This window comes from Belonocnema kinseyi, chromosome 8 (assembly GCF_010883055.1).
Source record: "Belonocnema kinseyi isolate 2016_QV_RU_SX_M_011 chromosome 8, B_treatae_v1, whole genome shotgun sequence".
In the NCBI taxonomy this organism is placed as follows: domain Eukaryota; kingdom Metazoa; phylum Arthropoda; class Insecta; order Hymenoptera; family Cynipidae; genus Belonocnema; species Belonocnema kinseyi.
The window spans coordinates 80,559,617-80,586,745 of NC_046664.1; the positions used below are offsets into that span (position 1 = coordinate 80,559,617).

Sequence of the window (27,129 nt, forward strand, 5' to 3'; positions counted from 1 at the left end):
TGAATTGCTATGAATTACTTATCTTTAAGTACGTTTCCGAATTTCCCAGTAACTGCATATCGAAGCACAATTTTAAGAAAGTGTATTTATACCAAATTGAAAGCGTTAATTCGATTTTAGTGATATAGTGAAACTATTTTATAGATCAGATTTTGGGGCTGACGGTGGGTGGGAACTAACTCATTGTAGCCCGCTCTGCTTTTGTTTGTTCACGCTTGACTGCTCGCCTGATTGAAAACCGCAGAACCCGCGGCACCCGCGCACATATTGTTATACCTATCTACGACGCGGCGTCAATTCTCGGAAGGGCTATAGAAGGGAGGGCTATTGAAGGGTTTCACTGTAATTAAAAAAATGATATTTTGGGGTGACACAGCTCACAGTGGAAAAAATTGCAGAATTTACCATTCACAATCCTCTACAGGCCCTACATATTGACGGATTTTGATATTTTTACATTCTCATTTAAGAGAATGTAATGTAATCGTCAAATTATCGATTTTTGGTATGTAACGGATCGTCTGTCTGTCTGTTGTATACTTTTGCAAATTTTGAAAATGTTCAGAAGAATAGAAAAAAATAGTTTGCTGATATTTTAGGAAATTTCAGTTAAATTTTTCGATTAGACGAAAATTCACAAAGTTAGAGCTTTTTCAAAATTTTAATGAAAGTTGTTGTCAAATTTTCTGGTACGGGGCAAAAAGACTTGCAAATTATCCTGATGACATTTTTAAATTCGATAAAACTTTAAAAAGTTATATGCTTTTAAAGATTTCGAAAATTTTCAAAAAAGGGAAACAACATTTTTTTATATGTTAGGACATTTGCAACCAAATTTCTAACAGACATGAAATATATATATTTCGAAACTATTCTCATGAAATTCCTTGATTAGATAAAAGTTCCAAAAGTTAAATAATTTTCAAGAAACGCAATTTTTGATTTTAAGAGATCCATAAGTTTAAAGCGTTTTTTTAGTAGATTTGAACAAGATTTACAAATTATCTGAAGTTTTTTAATTGCTGAAGTTTTTCAATTAGACACCAATTATCGAGCGCTAAGCTAGATTGTTCACTTTTAAATTAGAGGGAGGTCATAATTAATTCAAGTTCACAAAAATAATTGTTCGAAATTTTTTATTATTTTTATTGTATTCTCTTTAAATAATGCTAGGAAGTTGCATTTTTTCATTTTTTACTTTTTGTTCAATTTTTAATTCGAGTGTGGTGATAATTTCTTAAAGCTAACAAACATCATTATTTTTCTTAAAAATTTCAATAACAAAAATTTTTTTTTAATAATATTCTCTTTGAATAATACTAGAAAGTTGCGGGTTTTTCTGAAATATTAAACTCTTTATCCACTTGTTACTTAGAGCGAGATAAAAATTGATAAAATTGATTAAAAATAATTGTTTAAATAATTTTTTATTGTTTATAACCATCTTCTCTTAAATCATTTCTAAAAAGTTTTGCATTTTTCTAAAGTTTTTAGTTTATCTTCGGCTTTTTACTTAAGAACAAATATTAAATAAACAACAGTCAGAATTATTTTCAAACAATCCCTTTTCTTTATGTGATTATATTTTTCTGAAATTATACTGGTATAGGAAATATTCTTCTAAGTTTTTATACAGATCATATTGAATGTAAATTTTCGATGAGTCCTAGTTAATAATAATCTTTTCGTTTAAATTAATAATAATATGGATTATTTACTCATAAATAAAAAGTCAGAGAAAAACTTAAAATTTCATAAAAACCCGCAATTTTCTAGCATTACTCAAAGAGAAGTTATTTCTAAGCCATAATGAATTGTTTAAATAATTATGTTTGTTAATTTGCTAAAATTATTATCTTTTTAAGTAAAAAACGGACAAAAGGTTAAAAATTTCAGAAAAAGCCACAAGTATCTAATATTAATATAAGAGAAAATAGTTATAAGCAATAATAATTTGTTTTAACATTTATGTTTTTTAAATTTCATTAATTATTACTACGCCCTGGGTGTAAACGAGACAAAAAGTTGAAAACTAAAGAGAAAAAAAAACAAAAATAAATTAATTTTTAACTTAAAAATAGAAAATGCTAAGCAAAAATGATATAAATACATTTGAAGTTAAAAAATTTATTTTAAATTAAACGAAAACGAATTTTCAACCAAAGAAATACATTTTTTACTGAAATTATGATTATTCAACATAAAAATTTATGTTTATATAATTTTTAATGTTCAAAATGTGTAAACAAAACAAAAATTTTTTAACCAAATAGTTCAATTTTTCCTAAAGAAACCAAATTAATTTTCTACCAAAAAAGACAAGTTTTTAACAAAATACATTTTAATAAAGAAGATATTTTTGAACAAAAATGATGAATCGGCAAAGAACAACAAAATTAATTTTCAACCGAAAAATTACATTTTTAATTCAAAAGAATAATTTTTAATCAAAAAAGACAATTTTTCAATAAAATACATGATTTTTCACTAAAATACAGCAACAAAAAATCAACCCAAAACACAAATTTAAATTTTCAGTTAAGAAAATAAATTTGTAACAAAACAGTTAACTTTTTAGCCAAATAAATGAATTATCAGCCAAGAAGGTCGATTTTTTCGACCAATGAAATAGTTAAATTCTCAGTAAAAAAAATGTTTACCAAATAAAATACTTTTTCAAATAAATAGTTAAATTTTTAACCAATCAGATGAACTCTAAACCAATAAGATTAAATTTGTATAAAAAATAAGATCAATATTGTAGATAAAACATAGAATAGTTAGATTTTCAGTTTAAATCATTTATTTTTTATTTTTACGAATAACTTGGTTAAAAATTCATTACTTTGAATGCAAATTAGTTATTTGTAGACATTAAAAATAAATGACTTAAATTAAAAATTTAACCATTTCATTTTTTGTATACAATATTTTTCTTTTTTTATAGAATTTTAATCTGCTTGGTTCAAAGTTAAATTAATCTGTTTGGTTAAAACTTTAAATATTTCAGCAAAAAAATTATTTTATTTGGTTGAAAATCTACTTTTTTACCGAATATTTATTTATTATATTTAAAGTTGAAAATTTATCCGTTTTGGGTGAAAATCCAATTATTTGGTTGAAAACTTGTGCATTTTAATACACAAGTAATCTCATTAGTCGAAAAACTTAATCTTGCCTATAGTTGAAAGCATTATGTTGCGTTGTAAATTTACAGGAACTATTAATTATTTAAAAAATTTAAATTTAAAAATTAAGAGTTCACCTTTTTTCTACGATAGAATGTGTTTATGGAGTCAACTAACCCTTTTTTATGTTGCTTTACAAAAGAACTAATAATTATTTTAACACTTTTAATTAAAAAATTAAGAGTTTGTCCTTTTTTCTACGAGTGAATTTGTTTACGGAGTCAACTAAGAAAGTCTATCCGATGACTCTGTTGTATGTTGCTGAGCAAATTTACAAGAACTATTAATTATTTCAATAATTAAAAAATAAAGTGACTTTTTTTGTACGAGTTCTGCAAGTAAATTTGTTTACGGAGTCAACTAAGAATGTCTATTCGATGACTCTTTTCTAGGTTGCTTTATAAATTTACAAGAACTATTAATTACTTGAACAATTTTAATAACAAAATTAAAAGTTTGCCTTTTTTCTACAAGTAAATTTGTTTACGGCGTTAACTAATTATGTCTATTTTTTATTCTTTCGTTTTTGCTTTGCAAATTTACAAACAATATTAATTATTTAAACAATTTTACTTAAAGATTTAAAGTTTGGCCTTTATCCTACGAATCAATTTGTGTTCGAACTGAACTAAGAATATTTATCCGATGACCCTTTTCTATACTGCTTTCAAATTTACAAAAAATATTAATTATTTAAACAATTTTAATTTACTAATTAAAAGTTTGGCCTTTATCATAAGAATAAATTTGTTTTCGAAGTCACCTAAGAATGTCTATCCGATGACTCTTTTCTGGTTGCTTTGTAAATTTACAAGAACTATTAATTATTTAAACCATTTTAATTAAAAAATTAAAAGTTTGTTCTTTTTTCTACCAGTAAATTTGTTTACGCAGTCGACTAGGAATGTATATCCGGTGACTCTTTTCTATATTGCTTTACAAATTTACGATAACTATTAATTATTTAAACAATTTTAATTAACAAATTTAAAGTTTGGCCTTGTTTCTTCGTGACAATTTCTTTACGGTGTCAATGAAGAATGTATATCCGATGACTTTTTTCTATATTTCTTTGCAAATTTACAAGAATTTTAATTACTTAAACATTTTTAATTAAAAAATTAAGAGTTTGGCCTTTTCTCTACAAGTCAATTTGTTTACAGAGTCAATTAGGAACGTCTATCCGATGACTCTTTTCTATATTGCTTTGCAAATTTACAAAAACTTTTAATTATTTAGACAATTTTAATTTAAAAATCAAAATTTAGGCCTTTATCATACGAATCAATTTGTTTTTGAAGTCACCTAATAATGTCTATCTGCTGACTCTTTTCTAGTTTGCTTTGTAAATTTACAAACACTATTAATTATTTAAACAATTTTACTAAAAAAATTTATGATTTGGCCTTTAACCTGAGAATCAATTTGTTTTCTAACCAAACTAAGAATGTATATCCGATGAATTTTTTCTATGTTTCTTTGTAAAATTACGAGAACTATTAATTATTTAAACAATTTTAAATAAAAAATTAAAAGTTTGTCCTTTTCTCGACAAGTCAATTTGTTTGCGGAGCTAACTAAGAATGTCTATTTTGTATTCTTTTGCTTTTTTCATTGTTTTGTTTTTGCTTTGCAAATTTACAATAATTTAATTATTTAAACAATTGTACTTGAAAAATTTTAATTTGGCCTTTACCCTGCGAATCAATTTGTTTTCGAACTAAACTAAGAATGTCTATCCGATGACTCTTTTCGAGATTGCTTTGTAAATTCACGAGAACTATTAATTATTTAAACAATTTTAATTTCAAAATTAAGAGTTTGCCCTTTTTTCTACAAGTCAATGTGTTTACGGAGTGGTTTAAGAATGTCTATCCGGTGGCTCTTTTCTATATTGCTTTGCAAAATTATGAAAAATATTACTTATTTAAATAATTTTAATTTAAAAATTAAGAGTTTGACCTTAATTCTACTAGTTTATTTGTTTTCGAAATCCACTAGGTATGTCCATTCGATGACTATTTTCTATGTTGCTTTGTAAATTTACAAGAACTATTAAGTATTGAAAGAATTTCATTTGAAAAATTAAGAATTTGCTTTTCTTTCTACGAGTAGGCTTCACTTTTTACCATAATTAACTGAAAATATCTTTCCGATCATTTTTTTTTCTCTGATGCTTTGAAAATCTGCAACTATTAATTATATAAAAAAATTTTATAAGCATATTTATAGCTTGGCTATTTTTTAAGGAAGAGGCATGATTTATTTACGGAAGGAACTAAGAATGTCTTTCGATGATCATTTTCCACATTACTCTGTAAATTTATAATAATTATTAATAATTCAAACAATTTTCATAAACATATTGAGAGTTGGGGTATTATTCAAATTTGTTTACCAAGTTAACTAAGATTGTCTTTGTGATGCCTTTTTTCTAGGTTATTTGTTAAATTTACCAGAATTATTCATTATTTATGATTGAAATAAGTTTCATAAAACGTTTAGAATTTGGCTATTTTCTAACGAATAGGGTCAGTTTTTTTACTAAGGTTTAGTTACAATGCAACTACATACGGGTTTGCTCGAAGTACTCGCATTTGCCTAAATATTTGGTCAGATGAGAGGAAAACTGCAGAAAACCACCTCCCGAGTTTAGTCGGGTTAAGTCGTGTATAAATTGAAGTTATTAAAGTACAAATGATTATCGTGGTATTTTCTTGAACTTAATTTCCAAATAGAATAATTATAAGGAAAGCAGTGGGCCGCGCGCGTAGCGCGCGTAAGAGCTTCTAATTTGGTTAAAAATTCATTTCTCTGGTTGAAAATTCATGTCTTTGGTTGGAAATATAAATGTTAGGTAGAAAATTTCTTAAAGTCAAATATTTGCTTGAAAATGTATGTATTTTTTTAAAAATTATTCTTTTTCGTATAAAATTAATCTTCTTGGTTGAAAATTTTTCTTTTTAGTTGAAAACACAATACCTTGGATGGTAAATTAGTTCCCAGTGGGCACAAAATTTGGCGACGTCTTTACTACATCGTTACGACATCGTTACGACAACTTTACGACATCCTATGTCCATGTCGTTTCGGTGTCTTTGCGATATCGTAAAGACATCGTCAGATTATACGACTTATTTACGATATCGTAAAGACACCTTAACGACATGGACATAGGATGTCGTAAAGTTATTGTAAAGATGTCGTAATGATGTCGTAAAGACGTCGCCAAACTTTGTGGCCACTGGGTTATTTGTAAAAATTAAAAATAAATTATCTAAATTAAAAATTGAAGTATTTAATTTTTTTCTACAATATTGATCTTATTTTTTATACAAATTTAATCTTATTGGTTTAGAGTTCATCTGATTGGTTAAAAATTTAACTATTTATTTGAAAAAGTATTTTATTTGGTAGACATTTTTTTACTGAGAATTTAACTATTCCATTTAAAGTCGAAAATTGATCCGTTTTGGGTAAACATTCAATTATTTTGTTGAAAATTCATCTTCTTTAAAGAAAAATAATCTCATTGGTCGAAAAAATCGACCTTCTTGGCTGATAATTCATTTATTTGGTTAAAAAGTTAACTGTTTTGTTACAAATTTATTTTCTTTACTGAAAATTTTAATTTGTGTTTTAGGTTGATTTTTTGTTGTATTTAAGTGAAAAATCATGTATTTTATTGAAAAATTGCCTTTTTTATGGAAAATCATTCTTTTTAGTGGAAAATTCAAATCTTCGGAGAAAAATTAATTTTAATTTTTTAAGCGATAATTCATCGTTTTGAAAAATAATTTATTTTCATACTTTAAAAATTCACTTATTTTGTTAAAAATGTAATTTTTCTTTCGAAAATTTAACACTTTGGTTGAAAATTGAACTATTTTGTTGACATTTTTTTTGTAGAAAATTAATTTTTCTAATTAAAAATGCACTGGTTTGATTGAGAATTTATTTCCATACTTTAAAAATTATACTTTTTGGTTATAAATTCGCCTATTTTGTTAAAAATTTAATTTTTCTGTTAAAAATGTAACTCTTGTTGAAAATTCTTTTTTTTTGTTAGAAAATTAAATTTTTTAATTAAAAATTAATTGTTTTGCTTAAGAATTCATATTTGTACGTTAAAAATTCAAATGTTTGTCCTAAATTTTTTTTTTCAGTCTTTTGAATCTTTTTTAAAGAAAAATAATCTTACTGGCCGAAAAACTTGACCTTCTTGATTGATAATTAATTTATTTGGGTAAAAATTTAACTGTTTTATTACAAATTTATTTTGTTTGCTGAAAATTTTTATTTGGTTTTTTAGGTTGATTTTTTGTTGTTGAATTTAAGTGAAAAATCATGTATTTTATAGAAAAATTGTCTTTTTTGATTGGAAATTATTTTTTTGAATCATTATTTTAGTTAAAAATTCATTTATTTAACTAAAAATTTTAATATTTCATTTTTTTGTAGAAAATTTATCTTATTTCCTTGAAAATTAATTCTTTTTGTAATTTATCACTTTCCTATTTTTGATTAAAAATCTACTTTTTTTAGTTAAAAATTCATGTAGTTTGTTGAAAACTTGTATTTTTTGGTAGAAAAATTTTTTTTCATCAGGAAAAATTGAACTATTTCGTTAAAACTTTTTCGTTTTGTTCAAACATACATTTTTATGTTGAATAATCATAATTTTAGTAAAAATTTATTTCTTTGGTTGAAAATTCGCTTTTGTTAAATTGAAAATTAATTTTTGAACTTCAAATGTATTTATATCAATTTTTTCCTAGTGAATTATATTTTTAGGTTAAAAATTAATTGTTTTTTGTTTTTTCTTGTTAATTTTCAACTTTTTGTCTAGTTTTTACTCAGAGTGTGGTAATAATTGGTTGAAAATTAAATTCTGCGGTTGGAAATTTAACTGCTAGGTAGAAAATTTCTGAAATTCAAGTACTTTTATGAAAATTTAAGTATTTTTTCAAAATTAATCTTTTTCGTATAAGATTAATCTTCTCGGTTAAAAATTAATCCTTTTGGTTAAAAATTTATTATTTTGGACGAAAATTAGTTAATGTAAAAATTAAAAATAAATCATTTAAAATGAAAATTGAACAATTTTATTTTTTGTCTAGGATACTGATTTTTTTTTAATAGAAATTTAATCTTCTTGATTTGAAGTTCATCTGTTTGATTAAAAATTTGACTATTCCATTGAAAAACTATTTTATTTGGTTGAAAATGTACTTTTTTTACTGAAGATTTATTCATTCTATTTAAAGTTGGAAATTTATCCGTTTTAGAAGAATAAATTTCTTTATACGAAAAAGAATTAATTTTTAAGAAAATACATACATTTTCAAGCAAACATTTGACTTTAAGAAATTTTCTACCTAACAGTTAAATTTCCAACCAAAGAAATTAGAGCAGCAATGTGGAAAAATATAAATGGAATAAATTCGAAGACTATTATAATTAATAATATTACTTTAAAACTTAAAAATCTATATTTTCGAAAAATTGCAAAACTGCAAAAATTTGAAATTTGCCGCGCATTCCGTTCGATGTGGATTGTCGGTAAGACAGATTGAATGTTTTGAGGTTAGGTGACAAGATCAAAACAATCTGCACGAGTGCACGCGGAAGAAGTGTTTGTGTTTTTAAAGTTGTTTAAATCAAAAATAAAGTAACTAGTCTTATTATTTACTAATATCCTAGTTTAGTATCATAAGTATAATTAATTATTCTATTAAATATAGCCCTTTGATAGTAATCTTAGCCTTTTTTTTGATTCGAAAGTTTTTGGCAGTTTTTAGGTTAAGATTCGTACAGAACACGTGGAGTTAACATAAATTGTGTATTAGTTTAAATAACATTAAATTTATTTAAAAATAATTATTAAATTTACAATTGTGAATGTATTTAAAGAAATACGTTTAAAAATCAAACAGCTTTTATCGTTATTTGCTTTTTGTTTGTAGATCTTTTTCAAAATGAAGCTGAAAAAAGACAAGATTCCGTCAAAAAAATTAAAGAAATCGAAGAAAAATGGTTCTTCAAAGGTATCGAAAAGGCAGAAAAGACTCAGTGCAATAACCATGGATGAATTTCTCGAACAGGATTTCGAGGACGATGATAGTGGAGATGATGTTTCGGAAAAGCAAATTCGTGAGTTCATTTTAGAGTTTATAGATTATAAATTACATTTTTACAACCCAGAGATTATTTTTTGAGAAAATATCACCTAAATATTTTGTAAAAAATCCTTTTTTTTTAATTGAAAATTAATTTTTCTAATTTAAAATTCAACTATTCTAAATAATTCGGCTTCATTAGTAGAAAACTAATTTTTTTTATTTAATTTTTTTTAACTTTTTTTAATTGATTTTCTTAGGTTAAAAATGAAACTATTTTGTTGAAAAATGTATCTTTTATAGTTAAAAATTTAGCTGCTTATTTAAAAAAATTGTTGTGAAAATTTATTTTATTTTGTTGAAAATTCCAACTACTTATTTGAAAGTTTATGTTTTTTTAAATCCTCTTTGTTTGGTAGAAAATTAATTTTTTAAGCGATAATTCATCGTTTTGCAAAATAATTCATTTTCGTACTTTAAAAATTCACTTATTTTGATAAAAATGTAATATTTTTTTTTAATTTAGCCCTTAAGTTGAAAATTGAACTATTTTGTTGGCATTTTTTTTGGAAAATTAATTTTTCTGGTTAAAAATGCACTGGTTTCATTGAGAATTTATTTCCATACTTTAAAAATTAAACTTTTTGGTCATAAATTCGCCTATTTTGTTAAAAATTTAATTTTCGTATTAAAAATGTAACTCTTGTTGAAAATTCTTTTTTTTGTGTTAGAAAATTAATTTTTTAAATTAAAAATTAATTGTTTTGCTTAAGAATTCTGATTTGTACGTTAAAAATTCAAATGTTTGTCCTAAAATTTTTTTTCAGTATTTTGAAAATTTAACTAAATAAAAAAAAATAGAGTCAAAATTTTATTTTTCATTTTCAATTGGAAATTCAAACTATTTGTTTAAAGGAAGTTGTTAATTGAAAATTTAACAGTTTTTTTTATTTATTTTTTTTTTATTTAAAAATGTTACTTCGATTTTTTGATACAAATTTATCCTTTTTAGTTAAAAATTTAATTTTCCTGTCGAAAATTTAATTCTGGTTAAAAATTTAACTGTTTTTTGACATTGTTTTTAGTAGAAAAATAATATTTTGAATGACAACTCATCGTTTTGCTTGAAAATTTATTTTCAAGCAAATTTTTCCTTTTTTTTGTTTAAAATGAATTTTTTTTATTTTATGTGAAAAGTATAACAAAATTAAAATTATTCTAGTTTAAAAAGTAAAAAAATTACATTGAGATTCCTTTTTTTCTAAATATCAACTATTTTTTTTTTATAAATTCTCTCTTTTTTTGTAGAAAATTAATCTTTCTGGGTTGAAAATCAATCTTTTGACTAAATATTCAACTATTTTGTTGAAAATTCTTCTTTTTGATCTTAAAAATCCATTATTTTTTATTAATTGCACCTTTTTTATTAAAATATAAACTATGCCCCTTTTTGGTCGGGAATTTATCTTTTTAGGTTTAAAATTTAAATATTTGGCTAAAAGCCATCTTTTATAATAGAAAAGACATTTTTTTTAAATATGTTGAAGGTATAACAAGATTAAAATTCTAGTTTGAAAAATTAACTATGACATTGAACTTTCTTTTTTTTTAGTATCAACTATTTTTTTTCGTTAATTCTCTTTTTTTTCTTTTTCTTTTTTTGTAGAAAATTAATCTTTCTTGGTTGAAAATAAACCTTTCGACTAAATATTCAACTATTTTGTTGAAAATTCGTCTTTTTGATCTTAAAAATCTTTTTTTGTGTGTTAATTTCACTTTTTTTTATTAAAATATAAACTATTCTACTTTTTTTGTTGGGAATTTATCTTTTTAGGTTGAAGATTTAAATATTTAGCTAAAAAAACAATCTTTTATAGTGGAAACGACATTTTTTTGTTGAAAATAAATTAATAAATACGTATCTGAAATACTGATTTGCTTCCTTTACAAAAGATTTTATTTTTAAAGTATAACAAGATTAAAATTCTAGTTTGAAAAGTAAACTATTACATTTAGATTTCTTTTTTTTTCGTAAATATCAACTATTTTTTCGTTAATTCTCCTTTTTTCTTGGTATAAAATTAATCTTTCTTGGTTGAAAATTCGTCTTTTTGGTCCTAAAAATCTTTTATTTTTGTATGAATTTCACATTTTGTTATTAAAATATGAACTATGCAATTTTTTGCTTGGAATTTTATCTTTTTAGGTTGAAGATTCTAATATTTGGTTAAAAAGTCAACCTTTATTGTAGAAAAGGCATTTTTTTTGTTGAAAATAAATATTCCACTTTTTTTATTGGGAATTTATCTTTTTAGGTTGAAGATTTAAATATTTAGCTAAAAAAAAACAATCTTTTATAGTGAAAAAAACATTTTTTGTTGAAAAGAAATTAATAAATTTGTATCTGAAATTCTGTTTTATTCCGTTTATAAAAGATTTCATGTTAAAAGTATAAAAAGAATAAAATTCTAGTTTTAAATATTAACTATTATATTTAGATTCCTTTTTATCTTAAATATCAACTATTTTTTGGTTAATTCTCCTTTTTTGTTGGTATTAAATTAATCTTTCTTGGTTGAAAATCAGTCATTTCATTTAAGATTCAACTATTTTGTTGAAAATTCGTCTTTTTGGTCCTAAAAATCTTTTATTTTTCTAGAAATTTCACATTTTGTTATTAAAATATAAACTATGTCACTTTTTTATTTGGAATTTATCTTTTTAGGTTGAAGATTCAAATATTTGGTTAAAAAACCAACCTTTATTGTAGAAAAGACATTTTTTTGTTGAAAAGAAATTAATAAATTTGAATATTTTAAATATTTGTCTGAAATACTGTTTTGTTGTGTTTATAACAGATTTGATGTTAAAAGTATAACAAGAATAAAATTCTAGTTTGAAAGTTAACTATTATATTGAGATTCCTTTTTTTTTAATATCAACTATTTTTTTCGTTAATTCTCTTTTTTTTGTAGAAAATTAATTTTTCTTGGTTGAAAATCAATCTTTTGATTAAAGATTCAACTATTTTATTGAAAATTCTTCGTTTTGGTCTTTATTTATATTTTATTTCAGTATGAATTTCACCGTTTTTTATTGAAATATAAACTATGCCATTTTTTTGTGGGATTTTATCTTTTTAGGTTCAACTATTTTGTTGAAAATTCGTCTTTTTGGTATTTCATTTTTGTATGAATTTCATCTTTTTCTTATTAAAATATAAACTATGCCATTTTTTTGTTGGGATTTTATCTTTTTTGGTTGAAAGTTCTCATTTTTGTTTGAAAATACATTTTTTTGTTGAAAATAAATTAATAAATTTGAATATTTTAAATATTTGCCTGAAATACTGTTTTGTTGCGTTTATAACAGATTTGATGTTAAAAGTATAACAAGAATAAAATTCTAGTTTGAAAAGTTAACTTTTAAATCGAGATTCCTTTTTTTTTATTATCAACTATTTTTTTCGTTAATTCTCTTTTTTTTGTAGAAAATTAATGTTTCTTGGTTGAAAATCAATCTTTTGACTAAATATTCAACTATTTTGTTGAAAATTCGTCTTTTTAATCTTAAAAATCTTTTATTTTTTATTAATTTCACCCTTTTTTATTAAAATATAAACTATGCCAATTTTGTTGGAATTTTATCTTTTTAGGTTCAACTATTTTGTTGAAAATTCGTCTTTTTGGTCTTGAAAATCTTTTATTTTTGTATGAATTTCATCTTTTTTTATTAAAATATAAACTATGCCATTTTTTTGTTGGGATTTTATATTTTTTTGGTTGAAAATACATTTTTTTGTTGAAAATAAATGAATAAAATTGAATATTTTCAATATGTATCTGAAATACTGTTTTGTTACGTTTATAACGGATCATATGTTAAAAGTATAACAAGAATAAAATTCTAGTTTGAAAAGTTAACTATTATATTGAGATTCCTTTTTTTAACATCAACTCTTTTTTTCGTTAATTCTCTTTTTTTTGTAGAAAATTAATGTTTCTTGGTTGAAAATCAATCTTTTGATTAAAGATTCACCTATTTTATTGAAAATTCTTCGTTTTGGTCTTGAAAATATTTTGTTTTAGTATGAATTTCACCTTTTTTTTATTAAACTATAAACTGTGCTACTTTTTTTGTTGGGAATTTATCTTTTTAGGTTCAACTATTTTTTTTTGAAAATTCGTTTTTAAGAGAAAATATTTACAGATGAATCAAATGATGAAGCTGAAGCTGAGGCTTCAGACAGTGGAGAAAGCGATCTGGATCCAGAAGAACACAAAAAATCGTTAATGAAATTGAAAGACACTGATCCAGAATTTTACTCGTTTTTAAAACAAAACGATAAAAATCTACTTGATTTCGACGTATCAGATAACGAGGAATGTTCTGATGATGAAAATGATTCAAGGCATATTCCAAACGCAAATCTTGAGGTAAATTAAACAAAAATTTTAACTTCCTAGCCTTTTTTAAAAATTTAATCTGGGTGTCTAGCGTCTTTGAAATCCTTGAAAACCTGGAAAAGTCCTTAGATTTTGCATTTTCTATTTTGGCAATTTTCACTTGATTTATAATTTTTTTATTTTATTTGAAAGTTGAAAAACACATCTTTAACAATAGATTGTTCATCATGTGCCGGTGAAAATTACGAAGCTACAATCGAAGATATTTCAAAGTTTCTCATTTATTCTCAATTGTTTTTCAATCTTAACAATATCATTTAAATTTCTGAAATCGATTCCATTTTTTTTTAATTTTAACAACAATTTAATTTAAATTTATAAAATCCTATCATTTTTTTGTCTATCTTTTCGTTAAAAATTAATTTTTTAAGTGAAAGTTTAACTACACCATTTTTTGTTTAAAATTCATATTTTCTGGGTGAAAATTTAACTATTTTGTAAAAAATTAGTGTTTTGAACTGAAAAATTCAACTGTTTTGTAGTATATTTTTTAATATTTAATTTTTCTTAAAAATTCGTCTGTATTTTTTTTAAATTCATCTCTTTTGATAGAAATTTGATCTTTTTTTAATTGCAAATTCAACTACTTGGGTAAAAGTTGAAGATCTTTGTTAAAAATTTATTTCACTCTTTGAAAGTTCATTTCTTTTGTTGAAAATTTAACTATTTTGTTCAATATTCTTTTTTTTTAACTTTTTTTTTCAAATTAAAATGTAGGATATTTAAATAAGAAAACAGTCCAATGTAAAATCCCTTTTTAACGTCCAATAATGTTTTTGGTTAATATTTTCTTTTTTTTTTTTATTATTGCAACTTTTATGTTAAAAATTCAGAAAAATTCGCTTGAGAATGTAACAATTTTGTGAAAATTTTTAAGCTAGAATCGAAGATATTTCAAAGTTTTCCATTTATTCCCAATTTTTTTCAATTTTGACAACAATTTCATCTAAATTTCTGAAATATAATCATTTTTTGCTGTCAATCTTTTGGTTGAAAATTAATTTTTTAACTGAAAGTTTATTTATTATATTATTGGTTTGTCTTTTTTTCGTTTTTTTTTTTGTTTAAAATTTATATTTTCTGAGTAAAAATTTAACTATTTTGTAAAAAAATTATTGTTTCGGACTGGAAAATTCAAATTTTTTGTTCAATATTTTTTTTTTGAGTTACAATTTTTATTATTTTCGTAGAAAATTCAACTATTTGGATGAAAATGAACTTTTCGTTAAAAATTCTGCGTAGAAAATTCACTTATTTTGTTGAAAATTCGTCTATATTTTTTGGAAATTCATCTCTTTTCATAGAAATTTGATATTTTCTTTAATCAAAAATACAACGATTCTTTTATTTCTTTTTATTTTATTCTTTAAAGGTTCATTTTTTTATTGGAAATTTAGCTATTTTTTGTTATCGATCTTTTTGTTTAAAATTAAGTTTTTAACTGAAAATTTAACTATTCGATTATTGATTGAGAATGTCTCGTTTTTTATTTAAAATTCATATTTTCTGCGTGAAAATATAACTATTTTGTAAAAAAATTAGTATTTTGGACTGGAAAATATAACTATTTGTTGAATATTTTATATTTTTTCTTAAAAATAAGTCTATTTTTTGGAAATTCATCTCTTTTTATAGAAACTTGATCTTTTCTTAAATTAAAAATGCAACTACTCTATTGTTGGATGATCTTTTTTAATTGCGCATTCAACTACTTGAGTAAAAGTTGCACCTCTTTGTTCAAAATCTTTTTTTTTTTTTTACTAAAAAATAATTTTTTACTTCAAAATGTAACTTTCATTTTTTGTTGACTTTTTTTTTTATTAAACATTCGTCTTTATTGATAGAAAAGTAATCGATTGAAAGTTTAACTATTCCTTTTTTTCAATTTTAACAAAAATTGCATTTAAATTTCTGAAATCTAGTAAATTTTTCTGTCAATCTTTTGAATGAAAATTAATTTTTTTAACTGAAAGTTTATTTATTCCATTTTTTTTAATTTTAACAACAATTTCATTTAAATTTCTGAAATCTAATAATATTTGTTGTCAATATTTTGGTTTAAAATTAATTTTTCAACTGAAAGTTTCAACTATTCCAATATTGGTTTGTCTATTTTTAACTATTTTATTTAAAAAATTAGTGTTTTCGGCTAGAAAATTCAACTTTTTTGTTCAATATTTTTCTTTTTGAGTCACAAGTTTTATTATTTTCGTATAAAATTCAACTATTTGAATGAAAATGAACTTTTTGGTAGAAAATTCACATTTTCTATTTGCAAATTCAATTTTTTTGTGTTTAAATTTATTTTACTCTTTGAAAGTTCGTCTATTTTGTTGAAAATTTAACTGTTTTGTTCAGTATTCTCTTTTTTTGTATTAAAAATTAATTTTTTTTGTTAAAAATTTAAATTCAACTAAATTAAATTTTTTTAAAGCAAAAATTGATCTGTTTTAAGAAAAATTTCACATTTTTTGATAAAAAATGAAACTATTTGATAGAGAATTCAAAATTTTTGTTAAAGTCATCCTGTTAGGTTAAAAATTCCTCTTTTTGGATTAAATATTTTTTTATTGAAATTTCAACTATTTGAGTCAAATTTAAACTACATTGTCTACAAAAAAAATTTATTTTAGACTTATGTCTGATTGAAAAATGTAACTATATTGTGGAAAAGCCTTTTTTTGGTTTAAAATGAATTTTTTCCTGAAAAGTCATATTTTTGTTTGAACATTCAATTTTTGTAGATAGAATTTTTTTTGTCTTGAATGAAAAATCTTTATTTGTATCTGAAATACTGTTTTATTCCGTTTCTAAAAGATTTTATGTGAAAAGTATAACAAAATTAAAATTATTCTAATTTTAAAAGTAAAAAAATTACATTGAGATTCCTTTTTTTTTAAATATCAACTATTTTTTCGTTAATTCTCTTTTTTTTTGTAGAAAATTAATCTTTCTTTGTTGAAAATCAATCTTTTGACTAAATATTCAACTATTTTGTTGAAAATTCGTCTTTTTGATGTTAAAAATCTTTTATTTTTTATTAGTTTCACCTTTTTTTATTAAAATATAAACCATGCTACTTTTTTCTTTGGAATTTATCTTTTAAGGTTGAAAATTCCAATTTTTTGTTGAAAATTAATCTTTTATAGAAGAAAATACATTTTTTTCTTGAAAATAAATTAATAAATTTGAATATTTATTTTTTATTTATATATATATTTTATTTATTTTATTTTAACAACAATTGTATCTAATTTCTGAAATCTAATACATTTTTCTATTAATCTTTTGAATAAAAATTAATTTCTTTAACTGAAAATTTATTTATTCCATTTTTTTGTTAAATTTTAACAACAGTTTCATTTAAATTTCTGAAATCTTATATATTGGTTCCCCTATTTTTAACTTTTTTGTAAAAAAAATTAGTCTTTCGGGCTGGAAAATTCAACTTTTTTGTTCAATATTTTTCTTTTTGAGTTACAAGTTTTATTATTTTCGTAGAAAATTTAATTCTTTGGATGAAAATGAACTTTTTGGTAAAAAATTCACATTTTCTAGTTGAAAATTCAATTGTTTTTTAAAGGATTCATCTTTTTGACTTGAAAATTCAAAAATTTGGTTCAAATTTTTTTCTCTTTTGATTAAAAAATCTTTCCGTCGTGGAAAGTGCACTTTTTTTTTTGTTAAAAATTCCTCTATTTTTTGGAAATTCATCTCTATTGATAGAAATTTGATCTTTATTTTAATTAAAAATGCAACTTCTATTTTTGGATGATTTTTTTTATCACAAATTCAACTACTTGGGTAAAAGTTAAACTTCTGTGTTTAAAATTTATTTTACTCTTTAAAAGTTCATCTATTTTGCTCAATATTCTTTTTTTTTTTTAATTTATATTTTTGGGTTGAAAATGCATCTAATTTACCAAAAAAAATCTTCTTTTGGTTAGAATTTAAATTTGTTGAAAATGTGTCTATTTGACTAGAAAATTCGAGTTCTGGGTTAAAAAAAGTTTAGCTACTTTGTTAAAAATTCTTTTTTTTCAAAGATTCATCATTTTAATTGAAAATTCATCACTTTTCGTGGTTAAAGGCTGGTCCACTCTATTAAAAATTTATTTTCCTGATTACAAATTAATTTTTTCAGTTGTAAATTATTTTCTGTTTCAAAACGAAACTATAATCTTAATTTTTTCATGAAAAATTGATACTTTAACTTGAAGATTTAAAATTAGTTTGAAAATTGAACTATTTTGTTCAAAGTTTAATTATTTTACTGAAAACTAAAAGCGCCTAAAATTTGGATTTAAAAAATGTCATAAAACTGTCGCGAAAATTGAAAAAATGAGAAACTTTTAAATATTAAATAAAATAAATGGAAGAGCGTTTGTTTTTTTAATCATTTCAAGCAATTTAAACGAAGTGTGTTAATTTTTTTCAGAACTTCTAAATATATTTTAAAATTATTCAAATTTTCCCGACAATTTTTGGAAAACCTTGCAAATTAAACAAAAATCCCTAAAATAATTTTATTCTTTTGAAGCTTTTCACAATTCTCAAAAAGATTCTAAATTTTTTGTTCGAAATCTGTACAAATCTACATCACTCTAATTTTTTAAAAATAATCAATTTTCTATTGTAATTTATAATAACAATTTTGTTTAATTTGCAGAATTTTCTCAAACTTGTAGGAAAAATTCAGTTTATCTTAAAATATATTTAAAAGTTCTGAAAAAATTTCGAGTATTATTTGAAATAAATTAATTTGAATTTAAAATGAAAATGTAATTTCTAATTTAAGAAATGTTTATTTAAAAATATATATATATATATTTTTTAATTAATAATGTGTCTAGCTTAAAATTACTTAAAATAATAAAATGAAAATGTTTTGAGGATTTGAATACACAATTTTTGAGTTGAAAAACTTTTAAAATTCAATTCTAAAAGTTTAAAATTTTTTTATTATATTTTTTTTATTTATATATTGTTTTTTTTTTTGCAGATTGCTAGTGATGAAAGTGACTACGAGCCTGAAGAAGGAGAGGCCATTTCGTCGGACGGACCTATGAAAGTTACACTAAAACTGTTAAGATCATGGCAAGAGAGCTTACAAAAAGACAAGTACGATTCTTATTTTCTTTAAATTATTTTTTTTTAAATTAAATTTCGTTTAATTATTAATATAAATATTTTCTCATTTAAATTTTAAATTATTACTAAAAAAATAAAACTTCCAAATTAAAGAAAAAAAAGTTATTTAAGTAGTTTTTAAAGTAGAAGTAGTATTTCAAAGAGGAAATATTATAGAAATAAAATTTTTAAAAAATGTACATTGTTCGTTGCGAATTTGAGCTTTTTTTTAGTCAAAAATTCAACTATTCGCGGTTTAAAAATAAGAATTTTAGTTATTCTACATAATCTAAATTCTAAATATTCATTAAGAAAAAAAATTTAATCCAAAAAGACGAAGTTATTCAATCAAAAAGAAGGAATTAAAAAAAGTTTAATTCTCTTTTAAATAGTTTCATTTCTGTTCAAGAAAAATAAAATTTGTACTAAAATTGATAAATTTTTAATAAAAAACTACTATTTTTTTACCATTTTCAGCGATATAGATAAATTAACAACAAAAAAACTTTCAACCAAAATTATGACTTTAAAATAAATTAGATTATTGTAATTTTCAACCAAACAGTTGAATTTTTATTCAAGAAGGATGAAATTTCTCTTAAAACTCATGAATTTTTTTATTTTAAAGCAACAAATTTTCAACAACAAGAAAAAATAGTTGAATTTTTATCCAGAAAGGATTATAGTTCTCTTTTCAACAGCAAAATATTAAATTTAAAGAAAAAGTAAATCTTCTACGAAATAGATAAATTTTCAAAAAAACAGCAGGATTTTCAACAACAAAATTTTACCCAAAAAAAATTACAGTTTATTTTTCTCCAAAAAAATAAGAATTGTAAAATAAAACTTAATTTCTAGGAATAAGTTGAGTTTTCAAGAAATCAGTTGCATTTTTATCAAAGAAACATGCAATATTTCTACTAAAAAACTTTAACTTTTGAATCCAAAAGACAAATTTTTGCAGAAAAAAATAGTTTTCATCCAAAAAAGATTTGATTTGACTTTTCAGAAAAACAAATATCAATTTTAAACAAAAAGTTAATGTTAAGAGTTGAATTTTTAACCAAAAAAGACGAATTTTTAACAAAACAGTTTAATTTTTAAGCAAATAATAAAAAAAAATTCTTTTTCACATGACACCTGATTTTTGTGAATATTAAGAAACATATTTTAGGGTGGCCTTTTTTTGCAAAAAAAATCTCGGTTCACAACAATTTTTTACGGTCATTGAAATTAATGAATTCGAACACTTGAAGCTAAAAATGTTTTCATTTAAAGTTAGGAAAACTGAAGTTCAAATTAAGATTCAAACTGAAACTCTTTTGAATTTTAAACTTTTGAAATTAACGCTAAAAAATTTTGATATTCAAAGGTTCAATTATCTAAATTAAAAAATGAATAAACAAAGTAAATTTACAAAATTATATAATTTTCGGAAATTTTATGTCGGAAACAATTAAAATTCTCTTTAAGAAAAATTGATTAAAAATTTTCTTTTTTTTTTTAATTTCAATTTTCTTTCGAAATTTTTACAAAATATCGAAATATTAATGAAAATTATTGAAAAATAGTCTAAAATTATCTAGAAATCTTTCAGAGTTGAACAAATTGCTTTTAGATCTTTGCAGATTCCGTTTTTGACAATTTGAAAAATCCTTTCAAGTCTTCTAAATTTTTTGTTGGAATTTTTAAAAAATTTGAAGTTTTTAATCATCTCAAAACCTTTAAAAATCTCTTAGACTTGCTAAAATTTTTATAAATTAATTATTATTTTATTTTTATTCAATCATTCCATCAAATTACATTTTTTTATGAATCTTAATATTCTCTTAAAAAACCTTTCCAAATCCTTGAATGGAATACAAAATTTGTTGTAATTTTAAAAAATGTACATATTGTTTTAAAACGTTCTGACATTTTTTAAGTTCTGAATCAATAATTTATTCATAAAATTAAAAAAAAAATTCAGTCATTTTTAAAGATTCTATTCAAATGAATTTTAAAAAAATCATCATTTGCAATTTTCCCAGGAATTCCATGCAATTGTTTTTATTATCTTAAAATCTTCCAAAATCCTTGGACAACATAAAAAATTTATGCTGCATTCTTCAAGAATTCTACTTTTTTCAATTCTTGCAATAACTTCAAATGTTCGTTTATTAAATCTTCATGCAAAATTATGTAAGCATAGAATTTCTAGCACTTTTTTAAATACAACATTTGCCTTTTTCTTGTATTTTCAACCTGTTTAATTTGGAAATTTTACAATTAAAAGTGATAAAGTTTTAAAAAAGTTCAAATTAAAAATGCCATTTTAAACGCTTTTTAATAGTTTAAATCTGAAGATTTATATTGAAAAATTCTTCAATTTTAAAGATTTACAGTTTAAAATTTTTAAATTTTGAAAAATTCAAATTTAAAATTCATTATGACAAAATGTTTATAGTTTAAAATGCTTATTTGAACGCTCTTTTAAAATATGTATTTCGTCTTCAAGATTTTTCTTAAAAATTAATTTTTTGTTGCAAGATTCATTTTATTAAAAAATTCATATCTTTTTAAAAATATAATTAGTTTTTTTTAACTCATTTTTTGACTATACCAGTAGAAAATTGGACTATTGTGCTAAAAATCTGTTTTTATTTTATTTTTGTTGTTAGGAATTAGATTTTCTAACGGAAAATTCAACTTCTATTTGTGTTAATTGATCTTTTTGTAATGAAAATTCAACTATTTAATTGAAAATTAATATTTAAAAATTAAGTTATTTAAAAATTTATGTACTTGGTAGAAAATTCGTCTTTTTTGGAAAAAATTATTCTTTACTATTAAAATTTCATCTTTTTGGTAGATATAAAATTCACCTGTTCCAGTTGAAGATTTATTATTTTAGTTGAAAATTGATTTATTTTATTGAAAAATTGTATTTTTTTAATAGAAAATTAATCTTTTTGTTTAAAAGTTAATTTTATTCTTCAGAAAGTCATGGCTTCGATTGAGAATTTAATTATTCCAATTAAATATTTATCATTTTGGTTTAAAATTTAATTATTCTAGTTGAAAATTCATTTTTACTGCTCACAATTGAAGAATTTTTAATTGAAAATCTACGGAATTAAATAAATAATAAATTCTATTCATTTAGTATTGAAGTCTCTTCAATTGTAAATATTCAAAATTGAATAATTTTGCACTTTATATCTTAAAAATTGAACTACATGTTAAAAAAAAAGTTCAAAAGTGTATTATTTTAAATAATAAACATTACAAATTTTAAAAAAAGTACTTACAATTGAAGACACTTCAATACTTAATGACTAGAATAGAAAATTATGCAATTTTGAAATATTTTCTTTGAAAAGGTTCAATTTTGAAGAGTAAAAAAAATTTTTAATCAATCTTCCATTTCAAAAATTTTTAATTTATTTATTTACTTTTCGTATATTTTCAATTAAAAATTCTTCAATGGTAAAAAACGGATTTTCAGCAAAATAAGTTCAATGTTCCACTGGAATAGTTCAATTTTTACTCAAAAAATTGATTTTCAACAAAGAAATTACATTTTTAAAAAGATATGAATTTTTTAATAAAATGATTCTTGAAACAAAAAATTAATTTTTAACAAAAGAGCCACTTTTAACCGCAAATAGTTGATTTTTTAACAAGAAAAAAGGTAAATATTTCCTTTTTGAAATACTATTTCTACTTTAAAAACCACTTGAAGTACTTTTTTTATTTGGAATGTTTATTGTTTAAAATAATACAATTTTGTACTTTTTTAAAAAACATATAGTTCAATTTTTAAGATTTAAAAATCAAAATTATCTAATGTATAGAATAGAAAATGATGCAATTTTGAAAGCTATTCTTTGGAATGGTTCAATTACCAAGAGTAACAAAAAAATATTAATTTTCTATTTCGAAAATTTTGGACTTTAAATTTATTTATTTAATTCCGTACATTTGTAATTAAAAATTCCTCAATTGTGAGCAATAAAAATACGGGCCGCAAAATGCAAATATTTATTTTTATTCATGACGTTCATTCCAAAAATATATTAACACAACAGAGCCAAAAATTAAAAAATAAATGAATTTTCGAATAAAATTATGAATTTTGAACTGGAATAATTGAATTTTAAACAAAAATGATGAATATTTAATTGGAACTTTTGAATTTTCAATGAAAATGATGATTTTCCGAAGAAAAAAAATTAATTTTTAAACAAAAAGATTAATTTTTTATAAAAAAATACAATTTTTCAATAAAATACATGGATTTTCTGCAAAAAAAAGACCAATTTTCCACAAAGTAAATCATTTTTCAAATATCGATTTTCAACCAAATAGTTGAATTTTCATCAAAAAAGATAAATTTAAAAAATAAAAGTTGAATTTCCCGTTAAAATATATAATTCTAAAAAAAAAAACAGATTTTCAGCAAAATAGTTCAAAAATTGATTTACAACAAAGTAATTACATTTTTAAAAACAGAGAAAAAGATGAATTTTTAAACAAAATGAATCTTTCAACAAAAAATTAATTTTTAACAAAAATCTTTAAAATGAAGTACATATTTAAAGAAAAACGTTCAAATTAACATAATTTTAAACTATAAACATTCCATAATAATGAGTTTTTCAAAATTGTACAACTTTAAATTGTAAATCTTTAAAATATAATAATTTAAAATTCTATATTTTCAAAATTTACGAAGTTTTAATTTGAACTTTTTTTTCAATTCTAGCACTATTAATTGCAAATCTTTAAAATGGAGGACTGATCGTTAATTTGAAAAAATTTAGGAGTTTTCAATGGTAAATTTCAATACAATTTCAATAAAGGACATGAATTTTCAACTAAAATTGTAAATCTTCAACTTGAACAGGTGAATTTTATATCTACCAAAAAGATGAAATTTTAATAGTAAAGAATAATTTTCTCCAAAAAAGAATTAAATAGTGGAATTTTCATTACAAAAAGATCAATTAACACAAGTAGAAGTTGAATTTTCCGTTAGAAAATCTAATTCTTAACAACAACAAAATAAAATAAAAACAGATTTTTAGCAAAATAGTCCAATTTTCTACTGGTATAGTTGAAAAATTGAGTTTCAACAAAATAATAATAATTTTAGAAAGATATGAATTTTGTAATAAAATTAATTTTTAAGAAAAATCTTAAAGACGAAACAGATATTTGAAAAGAGCGTTCGAATAAAAATTATTTTAAACTATAAACATTCCATAATAATGAATTTTAAATATGAATTTTTCAAAATTGTACAATTTTAAATTGTAAATCTTTAAAATTGAAGAATTTTTCATTATAAATCTTCAGATTTGAACTATTAAAAAGCATTCAAAATTACATACCCTTAAAATATAAATCTTGAAAATAGAATAATTTACAATTCTATATTTTTAAAATTCATGAATTTGTAATTTGAACTTTTTTAAATTCTATCACTTTTAATTGTAAAATTTTAAAATTAAACAGGTTTAAAATACAAAAAAAAGGCAAATTTTGTATTTAAAAAAGTGCTAGAAATTTTATGTTTACATAATTTTGCATGAAGATTTAATAAACGAATATTTCAAGTTATTGCAAAAATTGAAAAAAAGTAGAATTTTTGAAGAATGCAGTATAAATTTTTGATGCCGTCCAAAGATTTTCGAAGATTTTAAGATAATAAAAACAATTGCGTAGAATTCCTGGAAAAATTTGCAAATGATGATTTTCTAAAAATTCATTTTAAGAAAATCTTTAGAGTGACTGAAATTTTTTTAAATTTTATAAATAAATTATTGATTTAGAGCTTGAAAAAATTTCAGAACGTTTTAAAACAACATGTACATTTTTTAAAATGATAACAAATTTTTTTATGCCATCCAAGGATTTTGATTTTGATTGAATAAAAATAAAATAATGATTAATTTATAAAAGTTTTAGCAAGTTTAAGAGATATTTAAAAGTTTTGAGATGATTAAAAAATAATTAAAATTTTTTAATAATTTTAAAAACTGCAGATTTTTTAAAAATTCCAACAAAAAATTTAGAAAATTTAGAAGGATTTTCCAAATTGTCAAAAACGAATCTGCAAAGATTCAAAGGCTATTTTTTCAACTCTGAAAGATTTTCTAGATAATTTCAGACTATTTTTTAATAATTTTCATTAATATTTCGATATTTTTTTTTAATTTCGAAAGAAAATTGAAATTTGAAGTTAATCCAAAAAAGTTAAAGCAAAATGCAGAGTTTTGAGAATTTTGAATTTTTAAATTCTTTTTTTTTTTAAGTGAATATTTATAAAGATTTCAAAACAAACACAGGTTTTGATAGGTTTGAATTTAAATTCTTTTAATCTTCGAACTGTAGAACTTATAAAAGTCTAAATTTTTTTAATTTTTCAGGCTAGCGGCATTTAATTTAAAATTTAATTTAATTAAACAAATTATTGAGTGTCATGTGAAAAAGATTTTTTTTTATTATTTGCCTTAAAATTGGACAATTTTTTTAAAAAGGTATACTTTTTGGATGAAAATTAAGATATACTTTTTGGATGAAAATTAAACTGTTTTGTTAAAAATTTCTCTTTTTGGGTTAAAATTCAAATCTTTTTCGTAGAACCTTAACCTTTTGTTTAAAATTTATATTTTTTTCTGAAAAGTCAACTGCAATCTTTTTTTGGATGAAAACTATTTTTTGCCGAAATTTGGTCTTTTTGATTTAACAATTAAAGTTTCTTAGTAGAAAAATTGCATGTTTCTTTGATAAAAATGCAATTGTTTTCTTGAAAATTGAACTATTTCCTAGAAAATTAAGTTTTACTTTACAATTCTTTTTTTTTAAATAAACTGTAATTTTCTTTGGGTAAAAATTTAACTATTTCTTTGAATTTTTTTTTAATTTAAAAAATTTACTTTTTCTTTATTTTTTGTCATCAAAAATTCTTCTCTTGCAAGAGAAATTTCATCTTTTTTTATCAAAATGCATCTATTTGATAGGTCATATAACAATTTTTTTTAAATGTAATTTATTTGTTCAAAATTACTCTTTCTGGATTGAAAATTCAATTTTTTCGTGGAAACTTATTTCTTCTTTAAACATTTATATTTTGATCGTGAAAAGTCAACTGAAATATTTTTTTATTAAATTAATTTAATTTAATTTAGTTTTTTTTATGAAAACGCAACTTTTTGGTTGAAAATTATTCTTCTTTGCTTTTTGATTGAAATTTGAATTATTTTGTTGCAAATTCATCCTTTTTAATTGAAAATCTAACTACTTTGGTGAAAGTTAAACTAAATTAAAAAAAATATATATTTTGTGTCTGGTTGAAAATTTAACTTTTCAGTAGAAAAGTCTTATTTTTTATTTAAAATTAATTTTTTTTACTGAAAATGTAACTGTTACATTTTTTTAAGATTGGTCTTTTTCAGCTGCAAATTCTTCTTTTTTGGTACAAAAATAATTTTCTTGGATTAACGCTTTAGATCAACTATTATTAATTTCTTGAGTGAAAAATCTTTTTTTTTTTTTTTTTTTTTTTTGAAATTTCGTCATTTTGGTTTTAAAATTCTTTTTCTTTTTCTCTAGAAATTTCATACTTTTTATTGATATATAAACTTTGACACGTTTTTTGTTGCGAATTTATCTTTTTAAATTGAAAATTAAAGTATTTTGTTAAAAAGCCATCATTTATAGCAGAAAAGAGATTTTCTTCTATAAAATAAATAAATAAATTTAAAGATTTTAAATTTGTATCGAAAACAATGTTTTTTTTTTTGGCCAAAGGACTACAAAAACTATCAAAATAGCTGTTGAAGTTTTTCACGCAGCTATAGCAACACTTGGAGATAAAATGGATGAGGAAACAAATAAAGAAATTTCACGGTACAAAGTCGACGGCAGCGCAGGTAAATTAAATTTGCAACACTTTTTAGCATCTAATAAGTATATTTTTTTTTTAAATAAAGGGGCTTTTAACGTCCTGAAAACACTTGAAAACCTCAAAAATTCCTTCAATTTTTCTCATGGTACTGGGTTTTTATTTACGTAAAGAAAAAATATGTTTTTAAAAACTTGTTCTCTGCTAAAAAAATTTTTCGCAGGTTCCTGTATATTAAAATTCATACCTTCGCCAATTTTTATTTGATTTTTTATTTTAGTTGAGAGTAGAATTTTGAAATAGAATTTTTTTCGGTTACAAGAAAAACAGTTTTT

The 27,129-nt window shown here is 21.8% G+C and overlaps 1 protein-coding gene across 2 annotated transcripts in view; it reads left to right on the plus strand.

The window, feature by feature from the left end:
- The first annotated feature begins 8,778 nt into the window (after positions 1-8,778).
- LOC117178989 (nucleolar complex protein 2 homolog) overlaps positions 8,779-27,129 on the plus strand; it is a 35,930-nt gene continuing 17,579 nt past the window's right edge. The window contains exons 1-5 of one of the 2 annotated variants that reach the window (XM_033370590.1): positions 8,779-8,859; positions 9,155-9,341; positions 13,517-13,743; positions 18,776-18,894; positions 26,701-26,822. In XM_033370590.1, coding sequence (XP_033226481.1) covers positions 9,167-9,341; positions 13,517-13,743; positions 18,776-18,894; positions 26,701-26,822 — 643 coding nt within the window. In that variant the 5' untranslated portion in view covers positions 8,779-8,859; positions 9,155-9,166. Of the gene's footprint in view, positions 8,891-9,154; positions 9,342-13,516; positions 13,744-18,775; positions 18,895-26,700; positions 26,823-27,129 lie in introns of both variants that reach the window. The other variant, XM_033370591.1, reaches the window with a different exon arrangement.